At 44.9% G+C, this 19,200-nt stretch overlaps 1 protein-coding gene across 2 annotated transcripts in view; it reads left to right on the forward strand.

Moving 5' to 3' along the window:
- The window catches only part of LOC116976744, a 187,830-nt gene that overhangs the window by 65,221 nt on the left and 103,409 nt on the right, over positions 1-19,200 (forward strand). For both annotated transcript variants that reach the window (XM_033026638.1, XM_033026639.1), the window contains exons 8-11: positions 404-470; positions 3,494-3,628; positions 4,168-4,320; positions 6,236-6,792. In XM_033026638.1, coding sequence (XP_032882529.1) covers positions 404-470; positions 3,494-3,628; positions 4,168-4,320; positions 6,236-6,792 — 912 coding nt within the window. The remainder of the gene's footprint in view (positions 1-403; positions 471-3,493; positions 3,629-4,167; positions 4,321-6,235; positions 6,793-19,200) is intronic.

Here is a 19,200-nt window from a genome sequence, read left to right on the forward strand (position 1 = left end):
TAAAGTGATTGGCAACCGGGAGATCAGGTAGGTCAGGTGGACTGAGCAAAGGTATTCAACAAAATGATCGCCCAGTCTACATTTGGTATCGCTGATGTACAAGAGTCCACACCTTGAACAATGGATACAGTAGATCAAATCAAAATCAGAGTCAAAGCAGTTTTCTTTTCCTTTGTCCTCCTCTTAAGGTTGAGACCTGTCTGAAGAAGGGTCTCGACCCAAAACGTCATCAATTCCTTCCCTCCAGAGATGCTTCCTGTCCCGCTGAGTTACTACAGCTTTTTTATGTCTATCTTCATCTTAATTTCTATAATTTCTTTAGAAGTTTTCCTAACGTGTTCCAACATATAGGTTCTGATATGTTTGCTGTTCATCTCAAAGTGCTTGGATTTGTTTTTTGCAGGATGCCCTGCAATCCCACGTGGTTGAACATGTGGCAGAAGAGCCAAGCAATCCCATTCATCCGACAGGTAAAAACTGCACTAAGTTTATTTAGTCTGCTGAACTGTAATGCCATCAGCCATACATATCTTAATTTAATGTTTTAATAATGTTATTTTTCCTTTCTTTTTACATTTGAAGAGAATTACATGACAAATTATTACCCAAACCAGATGCACTTTTCAGATTGGTCATCCAACCTGAACCGAATGAAACACAATATGGTTACAGGGTAATAAATTGTTTTTGAGTTGGGTTAGATCCAAATGGCCCTTCAAAGTCATCTTGGTATTAGCACTGGTTCTGCTCCCATATTGATTTCCCTAAAGCATATTGGTCCACATAGTTGTGATGAGTTTGATGGCTGGTGCTATGCATTTCAAGGCCAGACAGATGCTTATGGCAAGAGCTAGACTACTGACACATTGCTAGTGTGACTTCATATGAAGACGTGAGTATCAAAAAAATTTGCATCCGATTTTAGTGGTATTGCCGAATAAAACCTTTTTTGTGTGCAATCCAGGCAAATCATATCTACAAAATAGATATATAAATTTGAGTACAGGACATAGTGTTACAATAACAGAGAAAGTGTAGATTAAAAGGGCCACAGCAAGATAGATTGGAACACCGGGAATTCATCGCTAGTATATGAAAGATTTGTTCAAGATCTCTAATAATGTCAGGGAAGAAGAGTTAATGAATCTGGTGCTACATGGTTTCAAGTTTTAGTAACTTCTGGCAGAGGGGTGAGGAGAGAATGCCTGCAATGTGACAGAACCTTGATTATGTTGGCTGCTATCCGGAGGTAGCGTGAAATGGAATCGATGATGGGGAGTTGGAGGAGGGGGGAGGGTTGGGAGCAAGGCTGGTTTGGGTGATGGACTGGGCTGCTTTCAAAATCTCTTACCAACTTCTACAGATGCTTTCTATAGTGCATCTGTAGAAGTTGGTAAGAGTCATTGAAGACATGCTGAATTTCCTTGGCCTTCTGAGAAAGCGGAGGGATTGGTCTGCTTTCTTGGCATTAGCGTCAAAGTGATTGAATAAATTTACGATATTTGCACCTAGGAACTTGAAGCTCACGACCATCTTTACTTCAGCACCCTTGGTACATACTCGAGCATGTTTTGCAGCCCGCATCCTGAAGTCAGTGACTTCATTTTGCTTGTGTTGAGGCAGAGGATGTTCATCTTAGCACCATGTTATTAAGTTCTGTACCTCCTTGTACTCCATCTCATGGTTTGTTTGAGATCCATGCACTACAATGATATCAGCTGCAAACTTGTAAATAGAGTCAAAGCAAAATTTTGCCGTGGTGTCCTCAACTGCAAACCCAGCAGTGTGTGTTCCAGGGCTTCACCACCCTGTGTGTTTTCAAAATAAATTGCCCGATGTTTTATCTTTAAACTATGCCCCTCTCACAAACTATGCCCTCGAGTATCCTGGGAAAAAAGATTCTGAATGTCTACACCAGTGCTTCTTAAACGGATAAAAGGTTTACCCAAGGGTGAATGAAAGTATTTTGGGGTGAATGAAACTAGTGGGGTGAATGAAGGGTGAATGACTTAATTTACTTAGATATTTATATATTTTGTTCTATACTTAAAAAAGGCATTGCCATTAAAGTGGTTAATAAACACATTTATTTTAATGGCAGTGTAGCTGGAAATTTGATATGTTTTTTTCTCTCTACCTATGGTGTTCTAATTTCAAAGTAGAAGGATATTTCACAAATTTACTGTAATGTAACCTCTTACGGAAGACCAGAGGAGCTGGTGGTATAATAAATTTATAAATGGAGGATTTATTGGAGGATCGCCGTAGGCAACTGTTGAACTGTAACTTTACTTTGTGTAGCAATTTGGTGGTATTATGTGCTTTCATCGGGGAAAGTTATAGAAAGTTATATTAGTTGGATACTAATATATTAAATCACATACTCCATGTTTTTTTGAGCTAGTTTTCCAAGAAAAATACTACAGTAATCAAAGCCCGAAAGGGTAGGATGGGGCTGAACTCCAGTGTTTAGACGTTGGAATTTTTTTTATCATTCTAATAGAATGATTTTCCAACTCCAGTGACAATTAAACTTATTTTTCACTCCTAGTTTTCTTTACATATTTTTAGGATGTTTGAAAAGTTGAATAAAATAAACACTTAATTTATGTTTTTTGCTCATGGGACAAAATAATTTATATATAAAATTATACACAAGGGAGAATAAGATGAAAATTACCAAAAAACATAAGAAAATTTAGTCGAGGGTGAATGCAATTTTGTGATAAAGACACTAGGGTGAATGACACAGAAATAGTTTAAGAAGAACTACTCTACTCTATGTAACCCTCTTTTCTAATCATATCTCCCTGCAACCTGTGGTATTCCAGAGAAACAATCCAAGTATGTCCAACCTCTCCTTAGAGCTAATACCCCCTAATCCAGTGTTTAAGAAGGAACTGCAGATGCTGGAAAAATCAAAAGTAGACAAAAAATGCTGGAGAAAATCAGCGGGTGAGGTAGCATCCATGGAGAAAAGGAGTAGTTGACATTTCAGGTCTGAAGAAGGTTCTCGACCCAAAAGGCTGCCTACTCGTTTTCTCCATAGATCCTGCCTCACCCACTGAGTTTCTCCAGCATTTTTTGTCTACCCACAAATCCAGTGATCATTCTACTAAATGTCCTCTGCAAGCCTCCACATCCTTCCTGTAAAGGGGCAACCAGAACTGCACGCGGTACTCCAAATGCGGCCTAACCAAAGTCTTATAAAGCTGCATCATGACTTCCTTTGTACTCATTGCCCCAACCTATGAACGCAACCATATCATATGTGTTTTTACATCTATATACTTGCGTTGCCACTTTCAGGAGTTTTGGATTTGGATCCCAAAATCCCTCTGTACATCAATGCTGTTTCGGGTCATGCCATTAATTGTATATTTTCCCCAGACCTTTTATCTCCCAAAGTTAAATACCTCAGAACTGTTTTTAGATTTTCTTTTCCCCCCATCTATAATCATGCATATTGTGTTATGTACTTTTCATTTTTTAGCAGATCCTCAAGAAAGTGAAGAGGAGAAAATTGAGGAGAAAAAAGAGGAGACAATTGAACAGCTGGAAGAGCAGCTGCTTGAGGACCTTAGTCATGTAGACCCCATAGTTATTACGCACCCATTGCGTGAAAAAGGTGAATGTTTGACATTGAATGGTTTGTTCCAATGTGCTAGTTCAAGAGTCAAGGGTACTGTCCCAGATAGATCAATTAAATTCTTACTTGCAGCAGCATGACAGAATATGTAAACATAATACTTTGTTCTCTATTCTAGCCAAGACATACCATTTTACTGCAGATTTAGCTGAAAATCTAGGATTCTCAGTCCAGTGATTCACACTCTTTATTTTGTTTTCCTTGCTCAGATAAAGGAGTGCAAAACAATTCTTGAAAGGAGTGCAAAATAATTGTCTCTTTACCTACATTTACAGACTGAATATGCTTCTCAGGGAATTGCTTGGCCCTAACAGCAATTGTTTCAAACCAAGTTTTTAAAATTACTGATAAATGTATTAGCAATGATGTTTATTTTAAAACTTTACCTTTTTCATCTTCAAATTTTATGTAATTGTTGCAGATGCATTATCTGAAGAATTGAAATTGTTCTGCAATAAAGATTTGTAGAGATGGTCTTTAAATTAAATGTTTAAAAATAACATTTGAATATTCCACAGAAGAAGTTTCCTTTGTTTCAAGAACAGGAAAAACAAATGATTTCACCAAGTTGAAGGGTTGGAAGCAAAAACTTCAGGGTCTACTATTTCCAAGGTTGAAGGGTGGGAAGCGACAACATTCAGGATCTTCTATTTCCAAGCAGAATCAAACAAGTAAGTTTAAAAATAGCTGCACTCCAGTGACATTGTATAGTTGAGTAAACTTTCAATTCTTAACCCAGTGGGGCTGGTCACCTTATCCCAAATACTTTTTTTTTCTGTTGGTGAATGGTCTTTGAAAATGAATGTGCTCCATGACGACATTTTAACATTGTTTCAACAAATTTGAAAACTATCATTGTGTTCCTCTCAATTCTGCTTTTAAAGGACTTCAGCTACTGACTACCCTGTCCCTTTCGCCCCTTTCATTTCTCTCCTCACCTCTATACCTCTCATCCTCCATGTCAACCTAATGGGGTAAAAAAGGAATTGCGAAATTTACTTATTGGCCCTTAGTCTCTTGTTGGGTTGTGTTGCTGCATCCTTTAAGCTAAGAACCTGCAGATATATATGATAGCATGAAGAACCTAATTTACATTTTAATTTGCACTGTTTGTCTTCAACCAAAGGCAAAGCTTTCCGAGAGCTATTTTGCCGAGTATGTAGCATTAGGCATGTTAGCAAATTCCACATTTGCCAAAAATTAGTTGTGAAGCAGTAAGGGAACAGTTTTAATGTTATATTAGACTGCGGTACCCGTTGGATCCCAGTCATGCAGGAGACTTGGTCCCTCAACGCAATATTCCACCACTCATCCATAGCTCCCAAATGCACAGGAGCAGCTCATCTCCCCTCATCCCTAGCACTCTCGCCCCCTCCTCTTCACCCTCCCTCTTCTCCTCCCCTCCCCAATCCCTTCTTCACCTCTCTCTACCTCTTGTTTCACCTACCCTCAGTCACTTCCTCCCTCCATAACTCCTCTCCCCTCCCTACCCCCCTCCTGTCCCTCTATAACCCACCTTCACCACTCCTCACCTCCCCCTATCCCCCCACTATCCCTCCTCACCCCCCACTGCCCTCCTCTCTATTCCCCACTCCCTACCTTCCCCACTCCCCCTCACATCTCCCACTTCCCTCCTCTCTATTCCCCACTCCCTACCTTCCCCACTCCCCCCTCCTCTACTCCCCCCTCCTGTCCCTCTATCCCCCCCTCATCCCCCACTCTCCCATCTCACCTCCTCCCTCTTCTTTTCCTTCTACTCCTCCCCTTCCCCAAACCCTCCCTCACCTCTCCTTTTCCCTACCCTCAGTCAATCCATAGCTCCTCTCCCTTCCCTACTCCCCTCCTCTCCCTTCTTGCGTGCCCCGGAGGAGCATCAGCCATCGGCACCCTTAGAGCCAGACCTCAGATCCTCAGCTCGGCTCGGCCCGGAAGCACCAATAGCTACGGCCGCCCGGCGTGTGTGGGGGGGGGGGTGGTGGGGGGAGAGCACGGAGAAAAGATGGGGGAAGAGCCATGGGAGAGAAGGGGCTGGAGCTGTGGGGCGTTGCAATGGCGGTGCGTTTCGGATTCACAGCGGGCACTGGACGTTCTCCGCCTGGATCAGACTTTCCGCTTTCCGTTTGGCGACACCTTCGACTCCGCGCCGGGCCGCTTCCGGTCCATCCGAAAATTGTGTCCGATTGGAGACCTCTGCCGGCCATCCTCAACTCCAGTAAAGACGCGATGGAGCAGGAAGGGGCGACCGTCTTGGGGAATGACAGGAGAAGAAACCAACCCGCGAGGTGCTGACTGGCAGGAGAGGAGATCGATCTGTGCACGCTCTGATTTCACGATTTTTAAACCTCGCTAACTTTTACAATATACTACCAATCAGAACGAAACTTGTTGCACTCGCAGCACAGGAGAACGGTGAATGAGCTGATGAAACATTGTAGCGCTATCTCTTACCATTCTTGTACAAATAGAAAAACCCGGAAGAGCACAAGATCAGAGTTTTAGTTATGTATAGACTTCAATTGATGATAATTTGTTTGTATGGTGCACTAAAAAATGAATTGATTAATATTGTTTTGTGATCTGTTCCAGGTGCAAAACCAGAGTACTCCTTAAAAAATACTTCTGATTTCTCAAGTGACAAATCAGATGAATACCTGGAAAATGAAGAGAAAATTGCTCAACAGAGTGCTGCTCTGTGCGTGAACAAAGCATCAAAACTTGTATATCAAATGCCTCCCAAAAGTTCCAGTTACGTCCACACGTTGGATAGTGTATTAAAATCTCAGTCACCCCAAGATGACTGTAGAGGGTCTCGCACATTCACTCGAACTTCGGTTTCTCCGCAATCCATTTCTGTTGGCTCTGTTTCCAAAAACACCAAGCAGATTCAGATGACGTTGGGACCTGTCTCGGATAGCAAAGAGCAGAAGTCTGCAAACAATACAAAGGAATCCTCGACACCAGCTAAATCAGCAGCTAAAACCAGTTTGCCGCCGTCCTTTGCACCTACGAGTCCTCCTCGGTTATCCAAAAAGCAGATAGAATTGATGATTCTGGAGAATCGTGCCCCCTGGGTTGAGAAACCAAGGACTTGCATCACAGAGGAGCGAGCAGATGCATCCCTTGTTCCTCTGCTAGCAGCACAGGTACTGGTTTTGTATTACGTTATACATAGCTGAGGAAGGTTTTTTACTAAAGCACTTGAAGGATGCAAACCTCAAGGAAAGTGTCTAGATCGATTCAGAATTATAATACCGCTCCTTGTTCATGGTAGATCAGTTTATGTGGCCTTGGGACAGAAAGAGAAAATATTTTAACTGAGGTTTAAAACAAAACTGATATGAAAATGACATCGGAGAGAAAGAGCAAGCCATACAGCTCCTGGAGTCAGTTTTGCCATTCAGCAACCTGATGTCTGATCTAATTTTTGGCACCTACAATTTTCCTGTATGACTATCATAATCTTTATTTTCTCCATAGTTTAAAAATCCATCTCAATCTTAAATGAGTTTAATAAATCTCGTCCACGCACCTTTCAAGTATAGAAATGCAACCATGTGAGGAAAAAACTTCCTTTTCTCAGCCTAAGTGACATTTTATACATCTTACAGAATCTATCTTCTGTAAATCCCAAACTAAAAATTATTGTTTTTGCCTTTATCAATCCAATTTGTTGCACCCATAAAGAATTGTAGCAAATTTGTCAAGAACGTCCCCATCATAAAACCACGTTTCATACTTACAAGTATCTATATGTATTGCTATTACCTCTTCAATAATGTATTCCAACATTTTCCCAATAAGTTTTATAGTTCCCCGTTTTCAAGGTTTCATGATCAGTTTATTGTCACATGTACCAGTTAAGTAAGAGTGAAATTTGAGTTACCATACAACCATATTAACTGAAAAGCAACAAGACACACAACCACATAAATGTTAACATAAACGTCCATCACAGTGGATTCCACATTGCACACTGTGAAGGAAGGCAATAAAGTTCAATCTTCTCCTCTTTGTTCTCCCGCAGTCGGGTCAGTCAAACCATCTGCAGTCAAAAGCCAATAGGTGCAGGAGTAGGCCATTCGGCCCTTCGAGCCAGCACCACCATTCAATGTGATCATGGCTGACCATCCATAATCAGTATCCCGTTCCTGCCTTCTCCCCATATCCCCTGACTCCACTATCTTTAAGAGCCCTATCTAGCTCTCTCTTGAAAATATCCAGCGAACCGGCCTTCACCGCACTTCAGAGCAGAGAATTCCACAGACTCACAGCTCTCTGTGTGAAAAAGTGTTTCCTCATGTCCGTTCTAAATGGCTTACTCCTTATTCTTGAACTGTGGCCCCTGGGTCTGGACTCCCCCAACATTGGGAACATGTTTCCAGCCTCTAGGGTGTCCAAACCCTTAATAATCTTATATGTTTCAATAAGAACCCTCTCATCCTTCTAAATTCCAGAGTATACAAGCCCAGTCGCTCTATTCTCTCAGCACATGACAGTCCCGCCATCCCAGGAATTAACCTTGTGAACCTACGCAATAGCAAGAATGTCCGGTCTCAAATTTGGAGACCAAAACTGCACACAATACTCCAGGTGTGGTCTCGCTAGGGCCCTGTGCAACTGCGGATGGACCGCTTTGCTCCTATACTCAACTCCTCTTGTTATGAAGGCCAAAATGTATTTCGCTTTCTTCACTGCCTGCTGTACCTGCATGCTTACTTTCATTGACTGATGAACAAGGATCCCCAGATCCCATTGTACTTCCCCTTTTCCCAACTTGACACCATTTAGATAATAATCTGCCTTCCAGTTTTTGCTACGAAAGTAGATAACCTCACATTTATCCACATTAAACTGCATCTGTCATGCACCTGCCATACATCTGCCCACTCACCCAACCTGTTCAAGTCACCCTGCATTCTCACAGAATCCTCCTCACAGTTCACACTACCACCCAGCTTTGTGTTATCTGCAAATTTGCTAATGTTACTTTGAATCCCTTCATCTAAATCATTGATGTATATTGTAAATAGCTGTGGTCTTAGCACCGATCATTGCGGTACCCCACTAGTCACTGCCGGCCATTCTGAAAGGGACCCGTTGATCCCTACTCTTTGTTTCCTGTCTGCCAACCAATTTTTTATCCATGTCAGCACTCTACTCCCAATACCATGTGCCCTAATTTTGCCCACTAATCTCCTATGTGGGATCTTATCAAATGCTTTCTGAAAGTCCAGGTACACTACATCCACTGGCTTTCCCTTGTTCATTTTCCTAGTTAAATCCTCAAAATATTCCAGAGGATTAGTCAAGCATGAATTCTCCTTCGTAAATCCATGCTGACTTGGACCGATCCTGTTACCTCTATCCAAATGTGCCGCTATTTCATCTTTTATGAAGACTCAGCATCTTTCCCACCACCGATGTCAGGCTAACTGGTCTATAATTCCCTGTTTTCTCTCTCCCGCCTTTCTTAAAAAGTGGGATAACATTAGCTACCCTCCAATCCACAGGAACTGATCCTGAATCTATAGAACATTGGAAAATGATCACCAATGCGTCCACAATTTCTAGAGCCACTTCCTTAAGTACCCTGGGATGCAAACCATCAGGCCCTGGGATTTATCAGCCTTCAGTCCCATCAGTCTACCCAACACCATTTCCTACCTAATGTGGATTTCCTTCAGTTCCTCCGCCACCCCAGATCCTCTGGCCACTAGTACATCAGGAAGATTATTTGTGTTCTCCTTAGTGAAGACGGATCCAAAGTACCTGTTCAACATCTGCCATTTCCTTGTTCCTCATAATAAATTCACCTTTTTCAGTCTTCAAGGGTCCAACTTTGGTCTTCACTAATTTTTCCCTCTGCACATACCTAAAGAAGCTTTTACTATCCTCCTTTATATTATTGGCTAGCATACTATCATACATCTTTTACTCCCTGTATTGCCTTTTTAGATATCTTCTGTTGCTCTTTAAGCGTTACTCAATCCTCTAGCTTCCCGCTTATCTTTGCTATGTTGCACTTCTCTTTTATTTTTATACTGTCCCTGACTTTTGTTGTCAGCCACGGTTGTCCTTTACTCCCCTTGGAATTTTTCTTCCTCTTTGGAATTAACTGATCCTGCATCTTCTGTATCATTCCCAGAAATACCTGCCATTGTTGTTCCCTCATGGCTCCAAAGTCCCCTTTGTTCAACTGTAATACTGACACCTCTGATTTAGATTAGATTAGATCCTTTATTTGTCATTCAGACCTTTCGGTCTGAACAAAATGTTTTACCCTTCCCCTTCTCAAATTGTAGATTAAAACTTACCATATTATGGTCACTACCTCTGAATGGCTCCTTAACCTCAAGTTCTTTTATCAAACTCGGTTCATTACAAAACACTAAATCCAGAATTGCCTTCTCTCTGGCAGGCTCCAGTACAAGCTGCTCTAAGAATCCATCATGGAGGCGCTCCACAAACTCCCTTTCTTGGGATCCAGTACCAACTTGATTTTCCCAGTCTACCTGAATGTTGAAATAGAAAGATTCAACGAAAACTTACCGTTTGAAGTTTGATCTTTATTTTATGAGAAGTTGAAGTGAGGGACTATGTGAAGAGCCCACCAGCCCGCATGCGCGTCAATCTTCAGAGCAACTGTATGAAACCACAGACCATTTGCACAAACTTAAACTAATGAAAGATTAATAACCGTTGACTTACCGAATTATCTTTATGAGATTCAGGGTTGGGAGTGGAGGGCACGTAGTCCCTCACTTCAACTTCTAATAAAATAAAGATCAAACTTCAAATGGTAAGTTTTTGTTTAATCTTTCTATTTTATATCGAAGACATGTGAGTGACTACGTGAAGCCTTCAAAGCTCTGTGGTTTCATGCAGTAAACCAATCTGTGTGTGAAATACTTAAACAGATAAACCATAAATGGTAGAAAAGACATGGGTTATTAACAACATGATGCTAACTTGCATACATGGCCATTGCCCTTAATCGGACCACAGTCCCAATTGGCTTTGAGTTAGACAATAACTCATGCAACACTGTTCAGAATTCTATCTGCAATCATCCAGGCATATTCAACCAAATTTTATAACTTCTGGGGAAGTCCAGAACAAGGGGTCAGAGTTTAAGGATAAGGGGGAAGTATTAGGACCAAGATGAGAAAAACATTTTTCACACAGAGAGTGGTGAATCTGTGGAATTCTCTGCCACAATAGGTAGTTGAGGCCAGTTCATTGGCTATATTTAAGAGGGAGTTAGATGTGGCCCTGGTAGCTAAAGGGATCAGGGGGTATGGAGAGAAGGCAGGTACAGGATACTGAGTTGGATGATCTGCCATGATCATATTGAATGGCGGTGCAGACTCGAAGGGCTGAATGGCCTACTCATGCACCTATTTTCTATGTTTCTGAAAGTGTACTATGTAAGCCTCCTGCTGTTGCAAGAAGATGATCAAATGGGAATATCTATTTTATTTGAATCTAATTATTTGAATTCACACCCACTAATAGCTGCTTACACTCTATTCATGTTGAGATGGTCTGCACCAGCAATCTCTTGAGAAAACTATTAAATAACAATAATAATAATAATACATTTTATTTATGGGCGCCTTTCAAGAGTCTCAAAGACACCTTACAAAAATTTAGCAGGTAGAGGAAAAACATGTAAGGGGAATGAAATAAATAGTAGAGACATGACTAGTACACAAAGTAAAGACAGAATACAATTCAAAACACAATATGAGGCAATTAATGCACAGATGAAAAGGGAGGGGGACGTGGGGCTAAGGATAGGCAGAGGTGAAGAGATGGGTCTTGAGGCTGGACTGGAAGATGGTGAGGGACACGGAATTGCGGATCAGTTGGGGGAGGGAGTTCCAGAGCCTGGGAGCTGCCCTGGAGAAGGCTCTGTCCCCAAAACTGCGGAGGTTGGACTTGTGGATGTAGAGGAGACCAGCTGATGTGGATCTGAGGGACCGTGAGGGTTGGTAGGGGGAGAGGAGGTCAGTGAGAAATGGGGGGGCCAGATGGTGGAGGGCTTTGTAGGTGAGGATCAGGATTTTGTAGGTGATCCGGTGGGAGATGGGAAGCCAGTGAAGTTGTTTGAGGACTGGAGTGATGTGATGCCAGGATTTGGTGTGGGTGATGAGTCGGGCGGCTGTGTTCTGGACCAGTTGGAGTCGGTTGATGTAGGTGGAGCTGATGCCAAGGAGAAGTGAGTTGCAATAGTCCAGTCGGGAGGATTATTGATTTTGCTGAGTGTGGCTTTGGAGCCTATGAGGAGGAATTCTGTCTTATCGCTGTTGAGTTTGAGGAAGTTATGTTGCATCCAGGTTTTTATAGCTGACAATCAGGAGTTGATATGGGAGAGGGGGGGGGGGGGGGGGGTGGGGGGATTTGGTGCCGAGGTAGATCTGGGTGTCATCGGCGTAACAATGGAAGTCCAGGTTGAAGTGGCGGAGTATCTGACCAAGGGGGAGGATGTAGATGATGAAGAGGAGGGGGCCGAGTACGGAGCCTTGGGGAACGCCTTGAGTGACTGTGGCTGTAGCAGAGGTGTGGTTGTGGAGAGAGATGAAGTGGGATCTGTTGGAAAGGTAGGAACGGAGCCAGCTGAGTGCAGAGCCTTCAATGCTGAGGTCTTTGAGTCTGGTGAGCAGGATGTTCTGGTTCACTGTATCGAAGGCTGCGCTCAGGTCGAGGAGGATGAGGATGTTGAGGGAACCAGTGTCAGCAGAGGTGAGGAGGTCGTTGAGGACTTTGAGGAGAGCAGTTTCTGTGCTATGGAGGGGGCGAAAGCCAGATTGGAGAGGTTCAAGTAGGTTACACGCAAGGAGGTGGGAATGAAGTTGCGACGCAACGATATGCTCCAGGGTTTTTGAAAGAAAGGGGAGGTTTGAGATTGGGCGATAGTTAATGAGAGAGGAGGGATCAAGACCAGGTTTCTTTAAGATTGGTGTGACAGCAGCAGTTTTGAAAGCGGAGGGGACAATTCCTTGGGACAATGAGGAGTTGAAGATATTAGTGAGGTAGGGGCAGAGAACGGGGAGGCAGGACTTCAGCAGGGGAGCTGGGGAGAGGGTCGAGGGAGCAGGTAGTGGGTTTGGAAGAGCTGATGAGTTTGGAGATTTCAATAGGGGTGACCAGGTCAAACTGGGAGAGGAAGCAGTGTGGAGGAGGGGTAAGGAGGTCAGTGGAGATGTTGAAAGGAGGGGCCTTGGTAGGTGGTGGAGTAGATGCTGGGGAGTCGGGTACAGGGGATAAAGATTGATAGATGGTGCTGATTTTATCAGCGAAAAAGTGGAGGAATGAGTTGCAGAGACCCGGAGTAGAGGTACGGAGAGTGTTTGTTCGAGGCTTGAGGAGGTTGCCCACTGTGGAGAAGAGGGTTCTGTGGTTTAGGCAGGGATCAGTGAATATGGAGGAGAGGTAGGCAGATTTTGCAGCAATGAGGGCATCTTTGTAATCAGTGAGGTGGAGTTTGTAAGCTTCAAGGTGGACTGTGAGAGATGATTTCTTTGTGAGTCGTTCAAGTCGGCGACCAGTCTGTTTCAGTTTACGAAGTGCAGGTGTGTACCAGGGTGAAGATGTGTTGAAAGTTACGGTTCTTGTTCTGAGGGGGGCTATAGTGTTAAGGGAGGTAGACAAGGTGGAGTTGAGATGGTTTGTGAGATCATCAGGTGAGATGGGGGCTGATTCCAGGGGGAGAGTGGTGGAGAGGAGGTCAGAGAGATGGAGGGGATCAATGGATTTTAGATTACGGAAGGTGATTTCTCGGAGGAAGCGGGGGCGAGGTGTCGGAGAAGGGATGGTGAACCGTATAAGCTTATGATCAGAGAGGGGGAAGAGGCATGGATGGAGGTCGAGTACCGGTTGATTTGTGGAACAGACCAGGTCAAGGATGCGACCTTTGTCATGGGTGGGAAAGGTGACGTGCTGAGTGAGAGAGAAGTTGTCAAGTAAAAAGGCGAATTCAGATGCGAGCTTGCAGGTGGGGGAGTCCATGTGAATATTTAAGTCACCAAGTAGCAGCAGACGTGGGGAGGGGGATGAGGCAAATGTGAGGAGTTCAGTGTAGTCAGATAGGAAGGAGGGGTTTGGTTTAGGTGGCCGGTAAATGAGGATGACTGTCATGGAGGAAAGGGTTTTGAAGGCGAGGAATTTAAATGATGCTACTGGGGGGAAGGTGAGTTCAGTGATCCGAAAATTCTGGTTGAAAATAACAGCGAGGCCACCTCCATGGCGGGAGGGGCGGGGTTTGGAAATGTAATTAAATCCACGTGGGGATGCTTGATTGAGGGAGACGAAGACATTGGGTTGTTGCCAGGTCTCAGTGAGCAGAGGGAAGTCCAGAGTTTTGTCAAGGATTAGTTCATGGAGGGCAAGGGCTTTGTTGTTGAGCGACCTGGTGTTGAGGAGGGCAAAGTTGGCATTATGAGAGGGTGGAGGGATGGGGGCAGGCTGGAGAGATCTGAGGTTGTCCCGGTTGACAGTGCGTGCGGTCAGCTGGGGTGGGGGGTGACGCAGTTGAGGGGGGGTAGAGCGTGGTAGTGAGCAGATGGATGGAATGGAATGTCCGTGGTTGAAGTAAACAAGCTTGTGCCGAGAGCCTCTGGATGAAACAGGGTCGACGTAGAAGTCTAAGCTGTTTAATGACTTGGATGCAGGATGGGATGTGGTTGTTGAAGAAACCAGTCATTTGTAGAGTTGAATATTTGAGCATGATGGTGAGGGTGCAGAGAGGTGTCCAGCGGTGCAGGTGGAGAGAGTATCCAGCGGTGAGGGAGCAGAGAGGTTGTCCAGCAGAGCGGTTGCAGCGAGGTGTCGAGCAGTGAGGGAGCAAAGAGGTTGACCAGCAGTGCAGATGCAGCGAGGTGTCCAGCATTGAGGGAGCAGATAGGTTGTCCAGCAGAGCAGGTGTAGAGGTAGTCCAGCGATGAGGGTGCAGAGAGTATCCAGCAGTGCAGGTGCAGAGAGGTTGTCCAGCAGTGCAGGTGTAGAGAGGTTGTCCAGCGGTGCGGGTGCAGAGAGGATCCAGCTCCCTCACTGGTGCAGGGAGGTGTCCAGCGTCAAGCATCGATGGTGCACAGGCACAGGAGGGAACAGACAGGCAGGGAACAGACAGGCAGGTAGGTAACAGGTAGGTAACAGACGTGGGGGGGGGGGGGACAGCGGGCGGAGAAGCGGCGAACAGTCAATGCCAGCGTCCTCTACGGGCAGCGGGCAGGGATTCTAGCGGTTCTGGCGGCTAGCAGCTAGCAGCTAGCAATATAGGCCGCAGGGGGACGATCGTTCAACGGCCGAAAACGGCCAAAAAACACCACAGATCACCGCAACCGGAGCGACCCTCCAGTGGTCCCATGTCAGGTGGTAGGTCAAGACCTCGTCCGGGATGGAAATAAACCGCAGTCGGCAATTGAAGCAGTTGAAGCCGATTCGCGGTAAGGGACCGTTGTTAATTTGAATCTCCCGCCGCCTCCATTTTTTCCCCAACCTGAAACAATGTAGAAACTATGCTTCATCTCATAGGTACTACCAAGCTTAGTGTACCTGTATATATAATAACACCCCCAATCTCCGCTCTGGTGGGTATGCTGTCAACTCCAAATTGTACCCAGCCGTGCCCATTTTGCTTTATGAGATTCCCATAACAAGCTACCCTCATGTCAGTTATGACCCAGAGACCGAGCCGGAGATTGAGTAAAGACTGTGTTCTTTGTGCTGAAATCAGTTGCTAAAAGCATAATCAACTTAAAAGATACTGCTCCCATTAGGAATACAGTAGATAAATATCTGCATAATAGTTTACTGATACACATTCCACACTACTATGAGTCTAGGCTTTAGAGTGTTCATATAAAAGACACCTTGCATAAAGTTAGTCAACAGTGGGTGAATAATCAATCATTTATTGTCCCACTTATGGTATTAGGGAGAATGACAAAGCAGCACAGGCAGTGTCAATTGTGCTATAACATAATCGTTTCTCTAAGCCCAACCTGAAAGAAACACAAACCTCTGCTACTTCTGTTTAAAAGTAGCTCACGTGTCCTCTTCACAAACTTCCCATACAACCGTGCAGAGCTAGCTGCACGAGAAATAGGCTGAACTAGCCATCACTCGTGACTTCGAAAAAATAGGAGCTTCTTTCTGCCGCCTTTTACAATGGACACCCTGAATGAGTAGGCCAAATTGGCACTTTTAAAATTCATGTTGCCTCATCTTTAATATCGTAAGAGGCTGATTAAACCCCTGAGTCTTATCAGCTACAAAAGCATGTTGTCTATAAACTCCATGACACTATGCCCTTTTGATCTGAGTAGGGCAGCATTAGCTTTAGAATCTTTGTAAATAGCCTAGGCCTGAAGACAACCCCTAGGTAGAGCCTAAACTTTCCACCACTGGCTTTGCCATCAAAACACCAGATATATCTATGCCTCTCGTGTATAGATATGGAAAAATATGCATTTCCAAGATCGATTGAGGCCCTAAATCCTCTGAATCAGCTAAATTGCTGAAAGACAATTATCCATCTTAAACTGGTTAACCAAACACATGATCAGACTAGCCAAATCCTAACCTGATTTGGCATGCTCCACTTTTCTTCAACCTTGAGAAAATATTAGAAATAAACCCCTCTTGTTCTTGGGCAGACTACTCATCCTTTGTGAGATGTCTCTGTTTCCACTTGGATAACCATCGTTTCCTCTAATGACCATACGGACGGAAATGTTGGCATCTCTTGCCACGGAGGTTGTACCTATTTATTTATTTATTTGTTTGTTTATTTTCCCACTCATGACATATGATCAGATCCTTATGACTAGAGCTGAAGCGCAACAACTTGATGTGGGAATACGAGTTCCCTGTCAACTCTTCACCTTCAGAGTCACCACAAATCCTCAGCCTCCTTCCTCAGAGTGGAAAATAGCATAATGCAACCCTGAACCAGGAATTGCACCGCAGTCCTCTGACTGAAACCACCTACCAGTTACTCCCAGCCTGGTTTGACAGGTCGCTCCTTCGGCCCCTTCTGCTCCTTCGGAGCCTTAGCGGAGCTCTCTGAACAGGCCGAGCCTGCCATTACTCCAAGCCTACCTCGACTGGTTGCTCCTCCGGGCCGTCTGCCTTTTTTTGAGCCTGTACTGGATCTGACTGCAGATCGCGCTGCCAGTTTCTCCCAGCCTAGATCGACAGGCTGCTCCTTAGGCCAGCTGCTCCTTCAGAGCCTCAGCGGGGCTCACTGGACAGGTCACGCCTGCCATTACTGCAAACCTGGTTCAACAGGCTGCTCTTGCGGGGCCAGCTAGTGACTCCCGACTGCTCCTTTCCGGAGCTTCAACGGCTTTTCCTGCCCCTTGAATACAGGCGAGAAAACCCGCCGGAATACTGGAGCTTTACCCACATATGATGGTACTCCACCCCCGCGGCCGCCTTAAATTCCCCCTGCAAGTCTTCAACTTGTTACACAAGTCCTCTCTGAAGAGATACTATGCAGGCGGCACGTTACTGGCCCTGTAAAAAGGAGCCATTTTGGGAATTATCTCATGCCTTATAGCATTTTTGTGAAGGCAATAGCCCTCACTGTGTATTACAGAGAAGTGTTAATGCAACTTTCTGCATTTCCGAGAGTTGAGACCCATCTACTGACTTTGTAAAAGGCCGTGAGACTCCAGTGAGAAGGTTTTGGATTCACTGAAATAATTATTTGCCTACATATCATCACTGAGATATCCCAACTGATGAAATTGACATATGGAACATCCAAAAGTCTGGCAGTGATTTGGACTGGCATATTTCCCAGCCGTATCCAGCATATTCCCCTCCTTAGCTAATGAGAAGTAAAATCCCTGATGCTCATAGCCAGATCTTTCACCAGTGAATCTCCTATCCTCAAAGGGATGGCAAATATGTGACAAGAGCCAGTAGCTCCTTCATATGATTAAAATGAAGCATTTCCCCCTTAGTTCAAGGGATTCGAATTCCTTATCGATATCTACATAGTTGGAGTCACCTATGTAATAATCTCCAACGCTCCCCTCTTCTGAGTGTGAAATATTATAATGCAACCTTGAGCCAGGTGCTGCTTCCCTTCTACTGAGCGGGAGATATTATAATGCAACCCTGAACCAGGTGTTGCTTCCACAGGCATCTGACTGGCACAGCCTGTAAGTGTCTCCTGAGCCAGGAGCACATTTCCTCTCCCATTTTATTTATTTATTTAATTAGTCACCCTTTTTAATTTATTTGTTTGTTTGTATATTTATTTATTTTTTACTCGCTAGACAGGTTGCGCCTGCAAGTAACTCCGTGTCTGGCCTTGCTCCCTTCCGGAGCCTCAACAGAGTTTCTTAGGGGAGGGAATTAACGCAACCCTGAACCAGGTGTTGCTTCCTCAGGCCTCTGGCTGACTCCCTTTCGGAGCTCCAAAGGAGGTGTCTGAACAGGCCTCGCCCGTCAGATGCTCCGAACAGCCGCCTGCTCCCATGGAGCCCCAAAATCCGGAGGTGTCTGTACGACCGCGCTCGTCAGATTTTTTCTCTCCAACAGCCGCCTGCTCCCTCTCGGAGCTTTAATAGCGGTAGCTGCACGGGCCATGCCCGTCAACTTTCCACGTTCGACCACCCTCCATGGCAGTAACTGTGCGGCCGCTTTTCGAGTAGCTGCACTGGCCGCGGCCGTCAGCTTCTCCGTCAGCACCCAATTAACGGAGCGGAGGGCCCTTCCGGGAATAAAACATTTCTTACCCGCCGGAGCAGTTCCTCCAGCATCTGTGTAGATGCTGGAGGATGAAGAAGTGCAGGCCCAGGTTGACTGCGTCGTCCACAGATCTATTGGGCCGACATGCAAACTGCAGAGGGTTCATGATATTTTTCAGCTTGGCCAGCACAAGCCTTTCAAGGGTCTTCATGATGACAGAGGTCAGTGCGACCGTTCATTAAGATCAGTAATCCTTGCCTTTTTGGGTACAGGGACAATAGTGGGGATTTTGAAGCAGGCAGGGACAGTACAGGTTTGCAGGGACTGGTTGAAAATGTCTGTGTAGACCGATGCAAGTTGTTCGGCATAGAACTTGAGAGTTGAGGGGGAAACATTGTCCGGTCCTGGAGATTTCCGGCTTTTCTGTCTTCTGAACAGCCTCTCCACCTCCTCTATTTTTATTGTTGATGATGGAGAAGTGATGTTGTGCAGCAAGGAGGGGATGGGTAATGCTTGCTTTAAGAAGGTGTGAAGTGGTGATTGGGGAGGAGTGGGTGTGGAAATGTCCAGTCTTTGCAGACTGGGGTCAGTCTGTGAGTGGGTGTGAAGTGTTGGTTCGGGTGGGAAAGGGTCCAGTCTTTTCAGACTGGAGTCTTGCTCTAATTATTTAAGAAGGAACTGCAGATGCTGGAAAATCGAAGGTAGACAAAAGTGCTGGAGAAACTCAGCATCTATGAAGGTTTAAGTAGGTGTGAAGTGGTGAATGGGGAGGAGTGGGTGTAGAAGGGTCCAGTCTTTGCAGACTGGGGTCTGGCTATGTTGGTTGGGGATGGTGGAGGGGGTAC

Source organism: Amblyraja radiata, chromosome 9 (genome assembly GCF_010909765.2).
Source record: "Amblyraja radiata isolate CabotCenter1 chromosome 9, sAmbRad1.1.pri, whole genome shotgun sequence".
In the NCBI taxonomy this organism is placed as follows: Eukaryota; Metazoa; Chordata; class Chondrichthyes; order Rajiformes; family Rajidae; genus Amblyraja; species Amblyraja radiata.